At 32.8% G+C, this 25,747-nt stretch overlaps 1 protein-coding gene across 1 annotated transcript in view; it reads right to left on the reverse strand.

Annotated features, from left to right (window-relative positions):
• Nucleotides 1–25,115, reverse strand: part of LOC143235760 (5'-AMP-activated protein kinase subunit gamma-1-like) — a 45,980-nt gene extending 20,865 nt beyond the window's left edge. Inside the window, exon 1 of the mRNA XM_076473963.1 lies at nucleotides 24,718–25,115. Within this exon, the coding sequence (XP_076330078.1) occupies nucleotides 24,718–24,813 (96 nt within the window). The 5' untranslated portion in view covers nucleotides 24,814–25,115. The remainder of the gene's footprint in view (nucleotides 1–24,717) is intronic.
• Nucleotides 25,116–25,747: the final 632 nt, after the last annotated feature.

Genomic DNA, 25,747 nt, shown 5'->3' on the forward strand with positions numbered 1-25,747 from the left:
TTGTTATAAAAGATGTATGTATTACATGCTATGAAATATAATTAGATTAAAAACTCTTTACCACAGTTCCTATATTGTTGTTATAAAAGATGTATGTATTACATGTTATGAAATATAATTAGATTAAAACTCTTTACCACAGTTCCTATATTGTTGTTATAAAAGATGTATGTATTACATGTTATGAAATATAATTAGATTAAAAACTCACTACCTCAGTTCCTATATTGTTGTTATAAAAGATGTATGTATTACATGTTATGATATATAATTAGATTAAAAACTCTTTACCTCAGTTCCTATATTGTTGTTATAAAAGATGTATGTATTACATGCTATGAAATATAATTAGATTAAAAACTCTTTACCTCAGTTCCTATATTGTTGTTATAAAAGATGTATGTATTACATGTTATGAAATATAATTAGATTAAAAACTCTTTACCTCAGTTCCTATATTGTTGTTATAAAAGATGTATGTATTACATGCTATGAAATATAATTAGATTAAAAACTCTTTACCTCAGTTCCTATATTGTTGTTATAAAAGATGTATGTATTACATGTTATGAAATATAATTAGATTAAAAACTCTTTACCTCAGTTCCTATATTGTTGTTATAAAAGATGTATGTATTACATGCTATGAAATATAATTAGATTAAAAAACTCTTTACCTCAGTTCCTATATTGTTGTTATAAAAGATGTATGTATTACATGTTATGAAATATAATTAGATTAAAAACTCTTTACCTCAGTTCCTATATTGTTGTTATAAAAGATGTATGTATTACATGCTATGAAATATAATTAGATTAAAAACTCTTTACCTCAGTTCCTATATTGTTGTTATAAAAGATGTATGTATTACATGCTATGAAATATAATTAGATTAAAAACTCACTACCTCAGTTCCTATATTGTTGTTACAAAAGATGTATGTATTACATGTTATGAAATATAATTAGATTAAAAACTCTTTACCACAGTTCCTATATTGTTGTTATAAAAGATGTATGTATTACATGCGATGAAATATAATTAGATTAAAAACTCTTTACCTCAGTTCCTATATTGTTGTTATAAAAGATGTATGTATAACATGGTATGAAATATAATTAGATTAAAAACTCACTACCTCAGTTCCTATATTGATCAGTTTATAAATCTGGAGGCTTACTTTGCTAACAATCATAATTTAATACCCAATATGGGTATAACACAGTTATCTCTTTGTTTAGTTATGAGCTCAACAAGATACAAACAAATTTTACCTCAGTTCTGATTGAAGCAATAAGCTATGAAAACAACAACAACTCTTAACACGAATATAATATATATTTTAACAACAATAATTCTTAACACGAATATAATATATATTTTAACAACAATAATTCTTAACACTAATATAATATATATTTTAACAACAACCCTTAACACTAATATAATATATATTTTAACAACAACTCTTAACACTAATATAATATATATTTTGACAACAACAATTCTTAACACTAATATAATATATATTTTAACAACAAGAATTCTTAACACTAATATAATATATATTTTAACAACAACAACTCTTAACAGTAATATAATATATATTTTAACAACAATTCTTAACACTAATATAATATATATTTTAACAACAATTCTTAACACTAATATAATATATATTTTAACAACAACAACTCTTAACACTAATATAATATATATTTTAACAACAACAACTCTTAACAATAATATAATATATATTTTAACAACAACAACTCTTAACACTAATATAATATATATATTAACAACAACAACTCTTAACACTAGTATAATATATATTTTAATAACAACAATTCTAAACACTAATAAAATATATATTTTGACAACAACAATTCTTAACACTAATATAATATATATTTTAACAACAAGAATTCTTAACACATATATAATATATATTTTAAGAACAAGAATTCTTAACACTAATATAATATATATTTTAACAACAACAATTCTTAACACTAATATAATATATATTTTAACAACAAGAATTCTTAACACTAATATAATATATATTTTAACAACAACAATTCTTAACACTAGTATAATATATATTTTAACAACAACAGTTCTTAACACTAGTATAATATATATTTTAACAACAACAATTCTTAACACTAATATAATATATATTTTAAGAACAACAATTCTTAACACTAGTATAATATATATTTTAAAAACAACAATTCTTAACACTAATATAATATATATTTTAACAACAACAATTCTTAACACTAATATAATATATATTTTAACAACAACAATTCTTAACACTAATATAATATATATTTTAACAACAATTCTTAACACTAATATAATATATATTTTAACAACAACAATTCTTAACACTAATATAATATATATTTTAACAACAACAATTCTTAACACTAATATAATATATATTTTAACAACAACAATTCTTAACACTAATATAATATATATTTTAACAACAACAATTCTTAACACTAATATAATATATATTTTGTTTCTACTAATATTTTCATGTATTCACAAAACATTTCATCTCTCAGTTTTTTCACACTTACTTGATTCATTTACTTCTTTATAGAATTGTGCATTATGTTAGGGTTAGCGTAAAACAGTTATGGATATTGTGTAATGTGAGGTGACTCATGTATCAGTCAACAAGACAATAAATACATTTTTATTAACAAACCAACCATGAGAAATATATTACAGGAAGTGATCAACAAACACTTGGCCAAAATGAAAATGCTCTCACAGTGAAAACAACAACTTAGATTTAAAGATAAAGCCATTAATTTAATTAACAAGAAGTTGTCACACAGTAAATTTTATTACTTAGTTATGACCTTGATAACTGTTTAACATTGCACTGGCAAAGAGCACTCAAAAGACTGAATGTAGAGAGGTTTGAGTTTATGATACCACATGTTGATTAGGGCTTCCTGAACTTCCATGCTTTGTTACTCATTACTTTCCACTAGTTTTTAAGTAGGAGTGAGATCTGGACACTAGTTTTTAAGTAGGAGTAAGATCTGGACACTAGTTTTAAGTAGGGTGAGATCTGGACACTAGTTTTTTAAGTAGGGTGAGATCTGGACACTAGTTTTTAAGTAGGGTGAGATCTGGACACTATTTTTTTAAGTAGGGGTGAGATCTGGACACTATTTTTTTTAAGTAGGGGCGAGATCTGGACACTAGTTTTCAATAGGGTGAGATCTGGACACTAGTTTTGGCACGGGTGAGATCTGGACACTGGTTTTCAATAGGGTAAGATCTGGACACTAGTTTTCAATAGGGTAAGATCTGGACACTAGTTTTTAAGTAGGGGTGAGATCTAGACACTAGTTTTCAATAGGGTAAGATGTGGACTAGGTTTTCAGTAGGGGTGAGATCTGGACTGTTGCTTGACCAGCTTAGTGTCTTACTTTTTCCTTCCAAGATAGTCCTTCACCTGAAGCAGTCAAATAAAACCTAACATAACTTTTCAAAATGTGCAGAGAGAATTTTCCTCTTTATTTCATGTACACAGTACATGAATATTATCAACCATTTTTAGCCACGTAGCAAGGAGTAAAGTCATGTCGACATGTACACTGGTCAGTTCTACTAAAGTGATCTTGAACAGTTAAGTTTATCCAAGATTCAGAGATTTTGATGTACTTTCCACCACTGACAGTGCCATTCACAAAATGCAAGCATCCCACACACCCAGGTCAGAGATGTCTTCCCGTATCACTTGATAAGCATCCCACACACCCTGGCCAGAGATGTCTTCCCGTATCACTTGACAAGCATCCCACACACCCAGGTCAGAGATGTCTTCCCGTATCACTTGAAAAGCATCCCACACACCCTGGCCAGAGATGTCTTCCCGTATCACTTGACAAGTATCCCACACATCCTGGCCAGAGATGTCTTCCCGTATCACTTGACAAGCATCCCACACACCCTGGCCAGAGATGTCTTCCCCGTATCACTTGAGAAGCATCTCACACACCCTGGCCAGAGATGTCTTCCGTATCACTTGATAAGCATCCCACACACCCTGGCCAGAGATGTCTTCCCGTATCACTTGACAAGCATCCCACACACCCTGGCCAGAGATGTCTTCCCGTATTATTTGACAAGCATCCCACACACCCTGGCCAGAGATGTCTTCCCGTATCACTTGACAAGCATCCCACACACCCTGGCCAGAGATGTCTTCCCGTATCACTTGACAAGCATCTCACACACCCTGGTCAGAGATGTCTTCCCGTATCACTTGATAAGCATCCCACACACCCTGGCCAGAGATGTCTTCCCGTATCACTTGACAAGCATCCCACACACCCTGGCCAGAGATGTCTTCCGTGATATTTGACAAGCATCGACACACCCTGGCCAGAGATGTCTTCCGTGATCACTTGACAAGCATCCCACACACCCAGGCCAGAGATGTCTTCCGTATCACTTGACAAGGATCCCACACACCCAGGTCAGAGATGTCTTCCCGTATCACTTGACAAGCATCCCACACACCCAGGCCAGAGATGTCTTCCCATATCACTTGACAAGCATCCCACACACCCTGGCCAGAGATGTCTTCCCGTATCACTTGACAAGCATCCCACACACCCTGGCCAGAGATGTCTTCCAGTGATATTTGACAAGCATCCCACACACCCTGGCCAGAGATGTCTTCCCCGCATTATTTGACAAGCATCCCACACACCCTGGCCAGAGATGTCTTCCCGTATTACTTGACAAGCATCCCACACACCCAGGCCAGAGATGTCTTCCCGTATCACTTGACAAGGATCCCACACACCCAGGTCAGAGATGTCTTCCCGTATCACTTGACAAGCATCCCACACACCCAGGCCAGAGATGTCTTCCCGTATCACTTGACAAGCATCACACACACCCTGGCCAGAGATATCTTCCCGTATCACTTGACAAGCATCGCACACACCCAGGCCAGAGATGTCTTCCCGTATCACTTGACAAGCATCCCACACACCCTGGCCAGAGATGTCTTCCGTACCACTTGACATTCAAAATTATTGGATGGAACTCTTCTTAACCATAATGTTATAGAAAATGTTTCCCATCACATCTGTGCAGGTTGAATTTTGATTCTTTTGAGAAGGACGTTTTGCTCCATCATTACGTTCTTTGGTATAGGTCATCTTGTTGGTAAGGAAGAGTTTCTTTCCAGTCATCTTAAACAAAGGTGAGACTAGAAAGTGCATGTGATCCCTGAAGTTTATTACCATGCTCTATTGAAGTTAGTGTTTGACAGTTGATGATTCAGCAAGCTCACGCACTACACAGCATGAATTACTAGCTGCTGTGGGAAGACTCTTTCCACCTCTTCTCCTTACTGTTCCACAAATCCAGTCTCTCGGTCTTTGAACCTAACAGTTCACAACATATTATTTAAAGGTAATTCTTCTGTCTTGTCAAAAGTCCTTGTTTGTACAAGGAAATAATGACTGTTTTTTTTTCCATGGAGTAAACTCGCAATTCATAGGTATGGCAGCATCACGTGTACATTGTGGCAGACAGATTTATGACGTGACTCTCAGTAACAACCTCTACTTGTGACCAAAAAATGGCTGATACAAAACTCAGACAATCTACAAAGTTGATTATGTAATAATTATGCTGTATTGAATCACTCATGAAACACATTTGCACCTACATGCATTAGGACCTTAAACAAAAGATAATTCTGAACAAAAAATGTAAAAAATAAACAGATTGGGTGATGCATGCTAGTTTGTTTTGTATTTCGTGTAAACATACACGAGGATTATCTGCGCTAGTCATCCCTAATTTAGCAGTGTAAGACGAGAGGGTAGGCAGCTAGTCATCACCATCCACTGCCAACTGTTATGATACTCTTTTACAAACAAATAGTGCGATTGACTGTCACATTGTAACATCCTCACAGCTGAAATGGCAAGTATGTTTGTTGTGACGGAGATGCGAACCCTCGATCCTTAGATTACGAGTCGAGTGCCCTAACCACCTGGCCATCCTAGGGCCCACAGATAAGAATAAAGCTAAAGTTACTGGTAAGTGTAATATAAATTAGCAACTAAGTATTGAAAATTAGGCTCACATTATAACATTAGTTTTATGTGGGGGTAAACATTTATTTTTATATTATTTACTTTATTAATTTATTTCTAAATTATATCTTATCGGTTATTTAATATTTTCTTCAGATACGCCTGCAGAAGGAAACATTCCGAAACGTTTTTAATACTTGTATAATATTTTAAGATATTTCATATTAATGTGAAACACACAAGAGATATTTCTTTGTTTGAAGTTGAGCACAAAGCTACATAAAGGGCTAACTGTGCTCTGCCCACCACAGGTATCGAAACCGGTCTAGCGTTCTGTGCCACGGTGAGAAGGGCAGGGAGTGGCTTCATAAGAACATTTATTTTTATTACACACTTCGTTACACTGGCTTAGCATTTATTAGTTTTGACCTTTGAAACAAAATATATTTACACTATGAATGTTTTATATATCAAATAATAATTAATGATATCCGTAACTAAGGTGAATTCTGATAAATATATTGCCCGCGGCACGCTCTGAGTTAAGTACATATGTTTATATAATAACAATAGGATTACGTTCGAGCAGTTTGACCTGTAAACGAAGTAATTTCGAATATACTTCTTTACAGATAAAATACGTTTCAGTGTTGCTGTATTTATTTCTTATCTACGGTCTGTCTATCTTTTTTTTAATCAAGTAAATGTCTGGACGTGGGAGTACAGCATGGATCAGTAGCCTCGCTATTTGGATTCGTGGTTGGATGGTTTCGAGTTCGAGGCTGGCTCGTGATGTGTTACGTTTTCGAGCAAGGTACCTTCACTTCAGTCGTATCGATCTGTTTGTTTTTGAATTTCGCACAAAGCTACTCGAGAGCTATCTGTGCTAGCCGTTCCTAATTTAGCAGTGTAAGACTAGAGGGAAGGCAGCTAGTTATCACCACCTACCGCCAACTCTTGGGCTACTCTTTTACCAACGAATAGTGGGATTGACCGTAACATTATAACGCCTCCACGGCTGAAAGGGCGAGCATGTTTGGCGCGACGGGGATGCGAACCCGCGACCCTCAGATTACGAGTCGCACGCCTTAACACGCTTGGCCATGCCGGGCCTCGTATCGATCTGTATGATGGTTATTAACCTTGGATGGAGTGAGATCCTCTCCAGGCGATACGTATAACCATTCTCATCCGCTTGTGTCAATAAGTCAAAATTTAGCACCGGATGGTATGTAACGTGTGCGTCTAAAATATTAAAACGTAATATATATATATATATATATATAACTATTCAGTGTACTGTTTATCTATATTTTTGACCCTGAAACAAAAAGATGCAACGTTACGAACGAGGTGATGTTTTGAATCTTTTCATTGGATACTGCACCAGCACTCTCTCTTTCTATGTAGGGACGACACGAACACCTGTATTACAGCAATACAGAATTCATTTGGGTTTCCCCCCTCTACAGATCATTAGAAGCTAGATACGAAGATTTACCTGATAGAGTAGCTCTATTCGGGTACATATGCCGCTTTCCAGCTATCCAGAGCGTCCTAAAGTAGAAAATCAGTGAACAGCCAAAAATCGAAATTTCTTGTTTCGTTCATCATAATATTTCTTCAACAGGCCTAGCGCCTACCTAGTTCTAACAGCAACTTTAATTTTATTATCATTTGATAGAGCAAACCAGTCTTCACGATCTATGAATATCTATTTTATTGTTATAGGAAAAATTTATAAAGCTTTAGAATATACTATATAACCTAGTAATCGAAGTATGCCATCTTATAAAAAAGTAAAAAACAAGTGTACATCTGACTACTGAACCTGATAAAAGGAACCAAACAAGATAGGAATGGACATGTTACTTGATCGGCTGCTGGTCACACAGCAGACTAAACCGTCTCGACTTTATATTAAGTATAAAATCCACCCATTACTATATAACTGTAGCAGATAACACAATAGACGTCATCCAGAAATCCAAGGATCGAATCCCGACCACCATAGCAACATATAAAAGAATCATTTTCTCAAGACGGAATCAGATTAGAAGCCAAAACTTAGAACAAAGTTACATAGTAATTGATATTTAGCTATTTAAAAAGTTACTAATTAATAATTAGGCCTAGGTGATTATATAGGCTACTAACGACTGATATACGATCGCCACAACATTATCATAAATACGTTTCCACATATGCTACAAAAACAACGTTAAACGTTATTTCAATGCGTTTGTATGGATTTAAAAGGATCCGTCTTCGGTTATAGAAATTGTTTCATTTAATTCGCTCTTTGGTAGATTGTGAGTGAAAACAATTAGCTGATGACATCATTAGCGTAATCAAAATTAATGTAATTATATATAAATATACACAAATAAATAAATATATTGTTTTCTCTTCATTTTGCGCAAAGCTACATGAGGGATATTTCCGTTAGCTTGTTTTTGGAATTTCGCACAAAGCTACTCGAGGGCTATCTGCGCTAGCCGTCCCTAATTTAGCAGTGTAAGACTAGAGGGAAGGGAGCTAGTCATCACCACCCACCGCCAACTCTTGGGCTACTCTTTTACCAACGAATAGTGGGATTGACCGTCACATTATACACCCCCACGGCTGGGAAGGCGAGCATGTTTAGTGCGACGCGGGCGCGAACCCGCGACCCTCGGATTACGAGTCCCACGCCTAACGCGCTCGGCCATGCCAGGCCTATTTCCGTTAGCCAACTCTAATTTAGTAGTGTAAGCTTATAGGAGAAAGCAGCTAGTCATCGCCACCTACCGTCAACCAACGAATAGTGGGACTGACCGTATATTATAACGTCTCCACGGCTGAAAGGACGAACATGTTTGTTGTGATGGGGATTCAAACCCTCGACCCTTAGATTACGAGTTGAGCGCCCTAGCCACCTGGCTATGTAACTATATACTGCTATGTGTGACGTTGTACTTAAATTAAATGGTATATTTTTTATTTTTTCCCTATTGTTCTGCGGATTCAAACTTGTAGAAATGTTTTTGAAGAGGTCAAAAGCGCCTGACCCTCCCAGACCCTCAACGACCAAACCTCGACAACAGACAGACAAACCATACCAGAATTCTGACAATAAAATATTTAGCTCGACAAGTACAAGAAACGTTCACACCCGACAAAGCACACTGTTATACACAGAGCAGAGAATAATATGTTAGACTGACCATTGTCCTTCTTACAAGGTGCCGGTAACGTCTGGCGTCTGAGCGAAACGGTTTCATCTTGTTTTCTGTTCCTCGCTAAAGTTATGTTGTATTTTGTTCGAAGGACTGGCACAGAAGAAGAGACGATTACAGGAGGGTGAAATACACAGTCGGTGAGTAATACCCATGTACAGTTTGTAATGACGTCAGCGCGCGCCACTCAAGAGGTGTGACTTATAATAAAAACATTAAGAATAAGAGCTCATATGATTTATATGATTCGTCAAAGTTCAACCACGGATCACATGACTCCTAACAACAAGAACAAAATGGACTGTTCGTGCAATTACGATAAAAGAACATACTGGTCTTAATTAGAAGTGAATGAGATATTTAACTTTGAGACACAACGTACAGAATGTTTTGTACGGATTCATTATTAAAGAGGCGAAGTTCTTAAAAGCAATATTTTTATATGCGTAATTATCATATAATTAAATCAGAGCCGTGAATCTTGGATTTCTCGCAGAAATAGTTTCTGTGTATGAAACACGAGTCTCGAAATACTTTAGTTTATTAATTAATAATTAGATAATAATTTCAAATATTTACCAAAGTTATAATAATCACACGATAGCGTTATTGTTAGTTTTCTGATTATGGATTAGTTTCAACGAAAAAACTAACTGCAAGTTTGAAATGGTGTCCGAAACTTGTTAAGGAATAGCTCAACTAGCGACATCTATAGAAAACATTCTGCGGAAGCAAATCACATCAGTGGTGGGTATGACAGGAAAGCACGTGCACGCGTGACATATTTTTATCTAGTTCAATCCAGTGGTAATGTAGGCGTAACCCTTGTTGAAATTCTGAAAAATTCGATGTGGCGATAGGGGCTATTAAAACTTCAAATAAGATTAACTTACAAGTTGTTAACTTTAGTCGAGGGCTTAAAACAACATACTGAAAACACAAGTGAATAACAAAACAACGTACATAAAACACAACAGAATAACAAAACAACATACAGAAAACAGAAGTGAATAACAAAACAACATACAGAAAACACAAGTGAATAAAAAACGACATACAGAAAACAGAAGTGAATAACAAAACAACATACATAAAACACAAGTGAATAACAAAACAACATACAGAAAACACAAGTGAATAAAAAACGACATACATAAAATACAAATGAATAACAAAACAACATAAATAAAACAGAAGTGAATAACAAAACAACATACATAAAACACAAGTGAATAACAAAACAACATACATAAAATACAAGTGAATAACAAAACAACATACATAAAATACAAGTGAATAACAAAACAACGTACATAAAATACAAATGAATAACAAAACAACATACATAAAATACAAGTGAATAACCAAACAACGTATATAAAACACAAGTGAATAACAAAACAACATACAGAAAACACAAGTGAATAAAAAAACAACGTACATAAAACACAAGTGAATAAAAAAACGTACATAAAACAAAAGTGAATAACAAAAGAACATACATGAAATACAAGTGAATAACAAAACAACATACATAAAACACAAGTGAATAACAAAACAACATACATAAAATACAAGTGAATAACAAAACAACATACATAAAATACAAGTGAATAACAAAACAACGTACATAAAATACAAATGAATAACAAAACAACGTACATAAAATACAAATGAATAACAAAACAACATACATAAAATACAAGTGAATAACCAAACAACGTATATAAAACACAAGTGAATAACAAAACAACATACATAAAACACAAGTGAATAAAAAACAACGTACATAAAAACACAAGTGAATAAAAAAACGTACATAAAACACAAGTGAATAACAAAAGAACATACATGAAATACAAGTGAATAACAAAACAACGTACATAAAACACAAGTGAATAACAAAACAACGTACATAAAATAAAAGTGAATAAAAAAACAACGTACATAAAACACAAGTGAATAAAAAAACGTACATAAAACACAAGTGAATAACAAAAGAACATACATGAAATACAAGTGAATAACAAAACAACGTACATAAAACACAAGTGAATAACAAAACAACGTACATAAAATAAAAGTGAATAACAAAACAACATAGATAAAATACAAATGAATAACAAAACAACATACAGAAAATACAAGTGAATAACAAAACAACATAGATAAAACACAAGTGAATAACAAAACAACATACATAAAATACAAATGAATAACAAAACAACATAAATAAAACAGAAGTGAATAACAAAACAACATACATAAAATACAAGTGAATAACAAAACAACATACAGAAAACACAAGTGAATAACAAAACAACGTACGTAAAATAAAAGTGAATAACAAAACAACGTACATAAAATACGAGTGAATAACAAAACAACGTACATAAAACACAAGTGAATAACAAAACAACGTACATAAAATAAAAGTGAATAACAAAACAACATACATAAAATACAAATGAATAACAAAACAACATACATAAAATACAAGTGAATAACAAAACAACATACATAAAATACAAATGAATAACAAAACAACATAAATAAAACACAAGTGAATAACAAAACAACATACATAAAATACAAATGAATAACAAAACAACGTACATAAAATACAAGTGAATAACAAAACAACATACATAAAACAGAAGTGAATAACAAAACAACATACAGAAAACAGAAGTGAATAACAAAACAACATACAGAAAACACAAGTGAATAACAAAACAACGTACGTAAAATAAAAGTGAATAACAAAACAACGTACATAAAATACAAGTGAATAAAAAACAACATACATAAAATACAAGTGAATAACAAAACAACGTACAGAAAACACAAGTGAATAAAAAACAACATACATAAAATACGAGTGAATAACAAAACAACGTACATAAAATAAAAGTGAATAACAAAACAACATACATAAAATACAAGTGAATAAAAAACAACATACATAAAATACAAGTGAATAACAAAACAACGTACAGAAAACACACAAGTGAATAAAAACAACATACATAAAACACAAGTGAATAAAAAACAACATACATAAAACACACAAATAAAAAAAACAACATACATAAAACACAAGTGAATAAAAACAACATACATAAAATACAAATGAATAACAAAACAACATACATAAAATACAAGTGAATAAAAAACAACGTACATAAAACACAAGTGAATAAAAAACAACGTACATAAAACACAAGTGAATAAAAACAACATACATAAAACACAAGTGAATAAAAAACAACATACATAAAACACAAGTGAATAAAAACAACATACATAAAATACAAGTGAATAAAAACAACATACATAAAACACAAGTGAATAAAAAACAACATACATAAAACAAATGAATAAAAACAACATACATAAAACACAAATGAATAACAAAACAACGTACATAAAACACAAGTGAATAACAAAACAACATACAGAAAACACAAGTGAATAAAAACAACATACATAAAATACAAGTGAATAACAAAACAACATACATAAAACACAAATGAATAACAAAACAACATACATAAAATACAAGTGAATAACAAAACAACATACATAAAACACAAGTGAATAAAAAACAACGTACATAAAACACAAGTGAATAAAAAACAACGTACATAAAACACAAGTGAATAAAAACAACATACATAAAACACAAGTGAATAAAAACAACATACATAAAACACAAGTGAATAAAAAACAACATACATAAAACACAAGTGAATAAAAACAACATACATAAAACACAAGTGAATAAAAACAACATACATAAAATACAAGTGAATAAAAAACAACGTACATAAAACACAAGTGAATAACAAAACAACGTACATAAAACACAAGTGAATAACAAAACAACATACATAAAATACAAGTGAATAACAAAACAACATACAGAAAATACAAGTGAATAACAAAACAACATAGATAAAACACAAGTGAATAACAAAACAACATACATAAAATACAAATGAATAACAAAACAACATAAATAAAACAGAAGTGAATAACAAAACAACATACATAAAATACAAGTGAATAACAAAACAACATAGATAAAACACAAGTGAATAACAAAACAACATACATAAAATACAAATGAATAACAAAACAACATAAATAAAACAGAAGTGAATAACAAAACAACATACATAAAATACAAGTGAATAACAAAACAACATACAGAAAACACAAGTGAATAACAAAACAACGTACGTAAAATAAAAGTGAATAACAAAACAACGTACATAAAATACGAGTGAATAACAAAACAACGTACATAAAACACAAGTGAATAACAAAACAACGTACATAAAATAAAAGTGAATAACAAAACAACATACATAAAATACAAATGAATAACAAAACAACATACATAAAATACAAGTGAATAACAAAACAACATACATAAAATACAAATGAATAACAAAACAACATAAATAAAACACAAGTGAATAACAAAACAACATACATAAAATACAAATGAATAACAAAACAACGTACATAAAATACAAGTGAATAACAAAACAACATACATAAAACAGAAGTGAATAACAAAACAACATACAGAAAACAGAAGTGAATAACAAAACAACATACAGAAAACACAAGTGAATAACAAAACAACGTACGTAAAATAAAAGTGAATAACAAAACAACGTACATAAAATACAAGTGAATAAAAAACAACATACATAAAATACAAGTGAATAACAAAACAACGTACAGAAAACACAAGTGAATAAAAAACAACACACATAAAATACGAGTGAATAACAAAACAACGTACAGAAAACACAAGTGAATAAAAAACAACACACATAAAATACGAGTGAATAACAAAACAACGTACATAAAATAAAAGTGAATAACAAAACAACATACATAAAATACAAGTGAATAAAAAACAACATACATAAAATACAAGTGAATAACAAAACAACGTACAGAAAACACAAGTGAATAAAAAACAACATACATAAAACACAAGTGAATAAAAAACAACATACATAAAACACAAGTGAATAAAAAACAACATACATAAAACACAAGTGAATAAAAACAACATACATAAAATACAAATGAATAACAAAACAACATACATAAAATACAAGTGAATAAAAAACAACGTACATAAAACACAAGTGAATAAAAAACAACGTACATAAAACACAAATGAATAACAAAACAACGTACATAAAACACAAGTGAATAACAAAACAACATACAGAAAACACAAGTGAATAAAAACAACATACATAAAATACAAGTGAATAACAAAACAACATACATAAAACACAAATGAATAACAAAACAACATACATAAAATACAAGTGAATAACAAAACAACATACATAAAATACAAATGAATAACAAAACAACATAAATAAAACACAAGTGAATAACAAAACAACATACATAAAATACAAATGAATAACAAAACAACGTACATAAAATACAAGTGAATAACAAAACAACATACATAAAACAGAAGTGAATAACAAAACAACATACAGAAAACAGAAGTGAATAACAAAACAACATACAGAAAACACAAGTGAATAACAAAACAACGTACGTAAAATAAAAGTGAATAACAAAACAACGTACATAAAATACAAGTGAATAAAAAACAACATACATAAAATACAAGTGAATAACAAAACAACGTACAGAAAACACAAGTGAATAAAAAACAACATACATAAAATACGAGTGAATAACAAAACAACGTACATAAAATAAAAGTGAATAACAAAACAACATACATAAAATACAAGTGAATAAAAAACAACATACATAAAATACAAGTGAATAACAAAACAACGTACAGAAAACACAAGTGAATAAAAAACAACATACATAAAACACAAGTGAATAAAAAACAACATACATAAAACACAAGTGAATAAAAAACAACATACATAAAACACAAGTGAATAAAAAACAACATACATAAAATACAAATGAATAACAAAACAACATACATAAAATACAAGTGAATAAAAAACAACGTACATAAAACACAAGTGAATAAAAAACAACGTACATAAAACACAAGTGAATAAAAAACAACGTACATAAAACACAAGTGAATAAAAACAACATACATAAAACACAAGTGAATAAAAAACAACATACATAAAACACAAGTGAATAAAAACAACATACATAAAATACAAGTGAATAAAAACAACATACATAAAACACAAATGAATAAAAACAACATACATAAAACACAAATGAATAACAAAACAACGTACATAAAACACAAGTGAATAACAAAACAACATACAGAAAACACAAGTGAATAAAAACAACATACATAAAATACAAGTGAATAACAAAACAACATACATAAAACACAAATGAATAACAAAACAACATACATAAAATACAAGTGAATAACAAAACAACATACATAAAACACAAGTGAATAAAAAACAACGTACATAAAACACAAGTGAATAAAAAACAACGTACATAAAACACAAGTGAATAAAAAACAACATACATAAAACACAAGTGAATAAAAACAACATACATAAAACACAAGTGAATAAAAACAACATACATAAAACACAAGTGAATAAAAACAACATACATAAAACACAAGTGAATAAAAACAACATACATAAAATACAAGTGAATAAAAAACAACGTACATAAAACACAAGTGAATAACAAAACAACGTACATAAAATACGAGTGAATAACAAAACAACGTACATAAAACACAAGTGAATAACAAAACAACGTACATAAAATAAAAGTGAATAACAAAACAACATACATAAAATACAAATGAATAACAAAACAACATACATAAAATACAAGTGAATAACAAAACAACATACATAAAATACAAGTGAATAACAAAACAACATACATAAAATACAAATGAATAACAAAACAACGTACATAAAATACAAGTGAATAACAAAACAACATACATAAAACAGAAGTGAATAACAAAACAACATACAGAAAACAGAAGTGAATAACAAAACAACATACAGAAAACACAAGTGAATAACAAAACAACGTACGTAAAATAAAAGTGAATAACAAAACAACGTACATAAAATACAAGTGAATAAAAAACAACATACATAAAATACAAGTGAATAACAAAACAACGTACAGAAAACACAAGTGAATAAAAAACAACATACATAAAATACGAGTGAATAACAAAACAACGTACATAAAATAAAAGTGAATAAAAAACAACATACATAAAACACAAATGAATAACAAAACAACATACATAAAATACAAGTGAATAACAAAACAACATACATAAAACACAAGTGAATAAAAAACAACGTACATAAAACACAAGTGAATAAAAAACAACGTACATAAAACACAAGTGAATAAAAAACAACATACATAAAACACAAGTGAATAAAAACAACATACATTAAACACAAGTGAATAAAAACAACATACATAAAACACAAGTGAATAAAAAACAACATACATAAAACACAAGTGAATAAAAACAACATACATAAAATACAAGTGAATAAAAAACAACATACATAAAACACAAGTGAATAAAAAACAACATACATAAAACACAAGTGAATAAAAACAACATACATAAAACACAAGTGAATAAAAACAACATACATAAAATACAAGTGAATAAAAAACAACGTACATAAAACACAAGTGAATAACAAAACAACATACATGAAATACAAGTGAATAACAAAACAACATACATAAAACACAAGTGAATAACAAAACAACGTACATAAAACACAAGTGAATAAAAATAACATACATAAAATACAAGTGAATAAAAAACAACGTACATAAAACACAAGTGAATAACAAAACAACATACATAAAATACAAGTGAATAACAAAACAACATATATAAAACACAAGTGAATAACAAAACAACATACATAAAATACAAGTGAATAACAAAACAACATATATAAAACACAAGTGAATAACAAAACAACATACGGAAAACACAAGTGAATAACAAAACAACATACATAAAACACAAGTGAATAACAAAACAACATATGTAAAACACAAGTGAATAACAAAACAACATACATAAAATACAAGTGAATAACAAAACAACGTACATAAAACACAAGTGAATAACAAAACAACATACAGAAAACACAAGTGAATAACAAAACAATATACATAAAATACAAGTGAATAACAAAACAACGTACATAAAATACAAATGAATAACAAAACAACATACATAAAATACAAGTGAATAACCAAACAACATACATAAAATACAAGTGAATAACCAAACAACGTATATAAAACACAAGTGAATAACAAAACAACATACATAAAATAAAAGTGAATAACAAAACAACATACATAAAACACAAGTGAATAAAAAATAACGTACATAAAACACAAGTGAATAAAAAAACGTACATAAAACACAAGTGAATAACAAAAGAACATACATGAAATACAAGTGAATAACAAAACAACATACATAAAATACAAATGAATAACAAAACAACGTACATAAAATACAAGTGAATAACAAAACAACATACATAAAACAGAAGTGAATAACAAAACAACATACAGAAAACACAAGTGAATAACAAAACAACGTACGTAAAACACAAGTGAATAACAAAAGAACATACATAAAATACGAGTGAATAACAAAACAACGTACATAAAATAAAAGTGAATAACAAAACAACATACATAAAATACAAGTGAATAAAAAACAACATACATAAAATACAAGTGAATAACAAAACAACGTACAGAAAACACAAGTGAATAAAAAACAACATACATAAAACACAAGTGAATAAAAAACAACATACATAAAACACAAGTGAATAACAAAACAACATACATAAAACACAAGTGAATAAAAAACAACGTACATAAAACACAAGTGAATAAAAAACGTACATAAAACACAAGTGAATAACAAAAGAACATACATGAAATACAAGTGAATAACAAAACAACGTACATAAAACACAAGTGAATAACAAAACAACATACATAAAACACAAGTGAATAACAAAACAATGTACATAAAATACGAGAGAATAACAAAACAACGAACATAAAATAAAAGTGAATAACAAAACAACATACGTAAAATAAAAGTGAATAAAAAACAACGTACATAAAATAAAAGTGAATAACAAAAGAGTTATAAAACTTAAGTTGATTACTCATGGACGCCCGCGGAAAGTTTTTGCCGTGGAAGGAGAAGAAAGTTTTCCAGGGGATAAAAATCACCCCTTTGCCTATATTCCCTCGTGAACGCCCATGTAGCTGTATATGTAGATTTTTCCATCTTTGATTTTTGTGTTTGTGTGTTTTCTTATAACAAAGCCACATCGTACTATCTGCTGAATCCACCGAGGGGAATCTACCCCTTATTTTAGTGTTCTAACTCCGTAGACTTACCGCTGTACCAGCTGGAGACTTACCAGTAAGATAAAAAGCGTATTAAAAAACAAACCAAACATTCGGATGGTCGCATCTTAATAATTTGTTTAATATAAACACGTAATGTAACATGACTGATCCTATTACTTGTTATCTCTCCTTATTTTTAAACTTACTGATTTCTAATGGTTTACTGGCTTCCGGCAGGTTAACCTGTTGACACGAACGTCTAAAACAATCATGGGAGCACCGCAAGTGGCGCTGTTGTGGTGCTATCAAAGATTTATCTCGTACTAGTTTTCACGAAATTCGCATAAAAACGGAAGATTGTTTGTAACTAGAAAAGCTGTACAATGGGCTGCTATCTCTACTATCCGAAACTTGAATTTTAGTGTTGTAAGTCTGTAGATATACCATTGTATCACGTGGGGTTTGACGAAAGAATAAATCGAATTATTCGTCACTTGGTTTTTAAGATATTAAAATTTATTGCCAATGTACTTTTTGTCCACCATCTTGTCCATGACGAACAATACTTACGTCCACCCTCTTGTCCACGACGAACATACCCTAGAGTGTGAGGGGGTTTTGTTTTCATTCACAGTTGGCCCATATATGTTGAACCATCTGTTTGTTGTCCCAGTCTCTCACCGCCATCTTTGGTGCAAGTGTCGGAGCTTATAACTCACGTTTCAATTTCCATGTTAATATAAAGGGATCCAAGGAGAGCTGTAACCATGTTATGAAGAGGGAGTTCAAGGTGGAGCTGTAACCATGTTATGAAGAGGGAGTTCAAGTGGGAACTGTAACCATGTCATGAAGAGGGAGTTCAAGTGGGAACTGTAACCATGTTATGAAGAGGGAGTTCAAGTGGGAGCTGTAACCATGTTATGAAGAGGGAGTTCAAGGTGGAGCTGTAACCATGTTATGAAGAGGGAGTTCAAGTGGGAATTGTAACCATGTTATGAAGAGGGAGTTCAAGTGGGAGCTGTAACCATGTTATGAAGAGGGAGTTCAAGTGGGAGCTGTAACCATGTTATGAAGAGGGAGTTTAAGGGGAGCTGTAACCATGTTATGAAGAGGGAGTTCAAGGTGGAGCTGTAACCATGTTATGAAGAGGGAGTTCAAGGTGGAGCTGTAACCATGTTATGAAGAGGGAGTTCAAGTGGGAGCTGTAACCATGTTATGAAGAGGAGTTCAAGTGGGAGCTGTAACCATGTTATGAAGAGGGAGTTCAAGGTGGAGCTGTAAACCATGTTATGAAGAGGGAGTTCAAGTGGGAATTGTAACCATGTTATGAAGAGGGAGTTCAAGGTGGAGCTGTAACCATGTTATGAAGAGGGAGTTCAAGTGGGAATTGTAACCATGTTATGAAGAGGGAGTTCAAGTGGGAGCTGTAACCATGTTATGAAGAGGGAGTTCAAGTGGGAGCTGTAACCATGTTATGAAGAGGGAGTTCAAGTGGGAGCTGTAACCATGTTATGAAGAGGGAGTTTAAGTGGGAGCTGTAACCATGTTATGAAGAGGGAGTTCAAGGTGGAGCTGTAACCATGTTATGAAGAGGGAGTTCAAGGTGGAGCTGTAACCATGTTATGAAGAGGGAGTTCAAGTGGGAGCTGTAACCATGTTATGAAGAGGGAGTTCAAGTGGGAGCTGTAACCATGTTATGAAGAGGGAGTTCAAGGTGGAGCTGTAACCATGTTATGAAGAGGGAGTTCAAGTGGGAATTGTAACCATGTTATGAAGAGGGAGTTCAAGGTGGAGCTGTAACCATGTTATGAAGAGGGAGTTCAAGTGGGAATTGTAACCATGTTATGAAGAGGGAGTTCAAGTGGGAGCTGTAACCATGTTATGAAGAGGGAGTTTAAGTGGGAGCTGTAACCATGTTATGAAGAGGGAGTTCAAGGTGGAGCTGTAACCATGTTATGAAGAGGGAGTTCAAGGTGGAGCTGTAACCATGTTATGAAGAGGGAGTTCAAGTGGGAACTGTAACCATGTTATGAAGAGGGAGTTCAAGTGGGAGCTGTAACCATGTTATGAAGAGGGAGTTCAAGGTGGAGCTGTAACCATGTTATGAAGAGGGAGTTCAAGTGGGAATTGTAACCATGTTATGAAGAGGGAGTTCAAGGTGGAGCTGTAACCATGTTATGAAGAGGGAGTTCAAGTGGGAGCTGTAACCATGTTATGAAGAGGGAGTTCAAGTGGGAGCTGTAACCATGTTATGAAGAGGGAGTCCAAGTGGGAGCTGTAACCATGTTATGAAGAGGGAGTTCAAGGTGAAGCTGTAACCATGTTATGAAGAGGGAGTTCAAGTGGGAGCTGCAACCATGTTGTAAGGAGGGGTCCAAGGGGGAGCTGTAACCATGTTGTAAGGAGGGATCCAAGGGGGAGCTGTAACCATGTTGTAAGGAGGGGTCCAAGGGGGAGCTGTAACCATGTTATGAAGAGGGAGTCCAAGTGGGAGCTGTAACCATGTTATGAAGAGGGAGTTCAAGTGGGAGCTGTAACCATGTTATGAAGAGGGAGTTCAAGGCGGAGCTGTAACCATGTTGTAAGGAGGGGTCCAAGTGGGAGCTGCGACCATGTTGTAAGGAGGGGTCCAAGGGGAGCTGTAACCATGTTGTAAGGAGGGGTCCAAGGGGGAGCTGCAACCATGTTGTAAGGAGGGGTCCAAGGGGGAGCTGCAACCATGTTGTAAGGAGGGGTCCAAGGGGGAGCTGTAACCATGTTGTAAGGAGGGGTCCAAGGGGGAGCTGTAACCATGTTCTAAGGAGGGGTATAAGGGGGAGCTGTAACCATGTTGTAAGATGGGGTCCAAGGGGGAGCTGTAACCAAATTATAAGTAGGAAATTCAAGGTCGGTGAGTTGAAACTAAAAAAGACATGGATCCAAGAATAGTTTCGTACCCACATGGTTTAGTAAAATGTATTTAAATATTCGATATCTGTAGTTCCAGGATCAAGGTCTGTCGTATTCATCTAATGCTATCAGTGTGTTAGCCGACAGTTTAATCTTTGTTCTGAAATATTTTAAATCACAATCCAGACGACAAACTTAAGATGTATGTATGATAAAGTTGTGTTACCAAAGCTTTCTTTTTTTAAAAATTATATTCCTTTATAGAACACGTACTAAGAAAATAAATATTTATAAACTCTGTATTAATATTGTTTGACAAGTGAAGATGAGCAGCTATCCACACTTACCGCCCTCTGGTATACGTAAAGAAAAACCAGTAAATTGTTATTAATTTTTAAAGGTTGATTTATTATCTGTGTTTCAGATATTATTAAACACAACTTTGTGTAATTGGTTGTTCTATTTACCTAACAATCAATTTAATTTGAATATAAAACAGGAATAAAATGGAGATTTTCTCGTTTGACATTTTCTCTGTTGGATGCCTCTCTTTATGAGGCATGGCATGGGCTGGTGGTAAAGGGGAGCTCGCCAAACATGCTCGTCCTTTCAACCTTGGGGACGTTATAATGTGTCGTCAATCACGTAGTTTTGGGCGAAGTTCAAAAACAAACTTAACTTCTCGTTTTGATTTTGTTCTGTTCAGTTGGAGCATTTGTAACACTAAATAAAGCCTTCTAGTGGCTCAGTGGTAAGTCTGAAGGCTTATAACGCTAAACATCAAATTTCGATCCCGGTGGTGGGCATAGCTTAGACAGCCTTACAACAATCAAAAACCGTTGCACGAGAACCTAAAATCTATTGCACATGATTGGGACTGTTTCCAATCATTTTTCGCCCAGTTACAGTAACAGGTAATTCTAACATACAATGGTACCTTATGCGGCACGTGAGTTAAGTGAGAACCAATCGACGACACCCAGCACCTACGTAGCTACTCTCAATCGAAAACCTAGATTCACTTTCACAGTTACATACCATACGTAAAAGTGCGCGGCGAGCTCAGAGAGAAATCCTGGGCTCGAGCCTTGGTCTTTTTTATCCACACCCCGGCATGGATCTTATACCATGGTGATTGTGGCCTTCTATATATATTCTCCCAATATTTCTGTAGTGGTTTGATCAATATAACATAACTACAGTGCAGACTATGTTGGTTTTCTTTGGGAAACTGTTTTTTAACATATTTGACTGGTTTAAGATCAGTCTATGTTTTATTACGTATTTATTGAACTTTATCACATACTTATCTTCTGTGTAATGATCGCTGGCGCCACACAAGAGTCCAGATTTATCTATTGTACATTTTTGCTCCTGGCACATGGCCAGTCTATCTCGTGCTGACGTCAATAGAAAAACAAAGAAAAGTCAGTCGATTTTGTTTGAAATACATTCTTTCAAATACTTTCTTTTGAAATTCAAGACAGTTATTAACGTCCCGATGCTTCTTGATATCACTGGTACGTCTGACGATTCCGTACACCTAAAGTAACGTTTCAAATAGTTCGTTATGTATCTTTGTGCTGAGATACATTAAAGTCGTACATATCCTTATAGGCAAGATAACGAATGTTCTCTTTAGTGTTTTTGGTGTTGTACTTCTTAGTAAGCTATTCGTTGGTCAATTTCTTGAATGTTTCTGATGTATTTCTTCGCAGACTATTCGTTATACTGTGTCTTGAAAATCTTTGATTCAGTGATTCGTGCCAGACTGTTGGTTATTCTGTCTTGAAAATCTTTGATTCAGTAATTCGTGCCAGACTGTTTGTTCCGTTTGTTGAAATTCTTTGACGTTGTGTTTCCTGTCAGACTGTTGGTTGTTCTGTTTCTCAAAAGTCCCTGATGCCATGTTTCCTGTCAGACTGTTGGTTGTTCTGTTTCTCAAACGTCCCTGATGTCAGTATGTTATTAGTCCCGTGCTTCTTGTCAGTGTATTATTAGTCACGTGCTTCTTGTCAGTATATTATTAGTCACGTGCTTCTTGTCAGTGTATTATTAGTCACGTGCTTCTTGTCAGTGTATTATTAGTCACGTACTTCTTGTCAGTGAATTATTAGTCACGCGCTTCTTGTCAGTGTATTATTAGTCACGTGCTTCTTGTCAGTGTATTATTAGTCACGTGCTTCTTGTCAGTGTATTATTAGTCACGTGCTTCTTGTCAGTGAATTATTAGTCACGCGCTTCTTGTCAGTGTATTATTAGTCACGTGCTTCTTGTCAGTATATTATTTATTCTCATTCTTTAATAGTTTTACTGATTTATTTTTGAAAGCATCTTATGGATTTTTTTTTTCTTTTAATGTTGAACTAATTAGTAATTTAGTCCTAGGAAAGGCACATGAATCCAATGATTAATTCCATTTTTCTGAGACACAAGGACAATGTGGATACATTCTTCCTGAATGGTAAAGCAGTTCATCCTAAGTACAATGTGAATGGGTTAACCGTTAAAACATCTTACTCTATGATACAATATCATTTCTCGGACCTCGAATCTAACCTTTAGATTTCTAGTCCAAATCATCAACCACTAAACCAAAATGCCCCGTATATTGAAGTAATGATTGTAAATTATTACAGCATTCACAATAATCTGCAATAGAGGTCCATTGTTTTTATAATAATATAATTAAACATCAAGCCATGTAACTAACCCTTAAGAGATGAACATACCAAATATTCTGTATTTGAATGAAAACGGTGCAGAGAAACGGTATATACTCATTTGTCAGATACAGTACTTAAGTCTTTTGACATCAGACCTATTTATAGTAATTTCATCAGCCTTCTCTAAACGATCTTCAAAACCTGTTTGTGGATCATCTTGTCGATTCTGATATACAGTTTTGGTTTAGTTTTAGAAGTTTAAAAATCATCTTACATATGACGAATTACATGCTAGTCCTTTTCACTGTGAAATCAATGTAACATTACATTTATCTCTGGTAACTAGTTCTGTACAAAAGTAACACAGATATTCATAATGGTCCCTCCGAGACAGTACACTTTCGACGTGTACTTACCCCTCTGGAGTCATTCCGATGATTCAAAGCTCTGTGGTGGTCGTATCCGTCAAAGAACCTGTGACCTATGGACAGTCGTCGTTTATCTTGTTCCATGAAATGCCTTCCTAAATGGACAACAGAAAAATCTAGTTAAAGGTGTAACCATCATGAACTAGTTTCGTGCGTTCGGAGCTTACAGGAAAAGTGTAAAGACGAAACGATTGTGTGTTATTGTTGTAACGACGACATACAGAACACGATTGTGTTATTGTTGTAACGACGACATACAGAACATGATTGTGTTATTGTTGTAACGACGACACATAGAACACGATTGTGTTATTGTTGTAACGACGACACACAGAACACGATTGTGTTATTGTAATAACTACGACACACAGAATATGATTGTGTGTTATTGTTGTAACGATGAAACAAAGAACACGATTGTGTCATTGTTGTAACGACGACACATAGAACAGGATTGTGTTATTGTTGTAACGACGACACACAGAACACGATTGTGTGTTATTGTTGTAACGACGACACACAGAACATGATTGTGTGTTATTGTTGTAACGACGACACACAGAACACGATTGTGTGTTATTGTTGTAACGACGACACACAGAACACGATTGTGTTATTGTAATAACGACGACACACAACACAATTGTGTTATTGTAATAACAACGACACACAACACGATTGTGTTATTGTAATAACGACGACACAGAACACGATTGTGTTATTGTAATAACGACGACAATACAGAACACGATTGTGTTATTGTAATAACGACGACACACAACACGATTGTGCTATTGTAATAACGACGACACACAGAACACGACTGTGTTATTGTAGTAACGACGACACACAACACAATTGTGTTATTGTAATAACAACGACACACAACACGATTGTGTTATTGTAATAACGACGACACAGAACACGATTGTGTTATTGTAATAACGACGACACACAGAACACGATTGTGTTATTGTAATAACGACGACACACAACACGATTGTGTTATTGTAAGAAC

The sequence above is a fragment of the Tachypleus tridentatus genome, chromosome 12 (genome assembly GCF_004210375.1).
Source record: "Tachypleus tridentatus isolate NWPU-2018 chromosome 12, ASM421037v1, whole genome shotgun sequence".
NCBI classification, from domain to species: domain Eukaryota; kingdom Metazoa; phylum Arthropoda; class Merostomata; order Xiphosura; family Limulidae; genus Tachypleus; species Tachypleus tridentatus.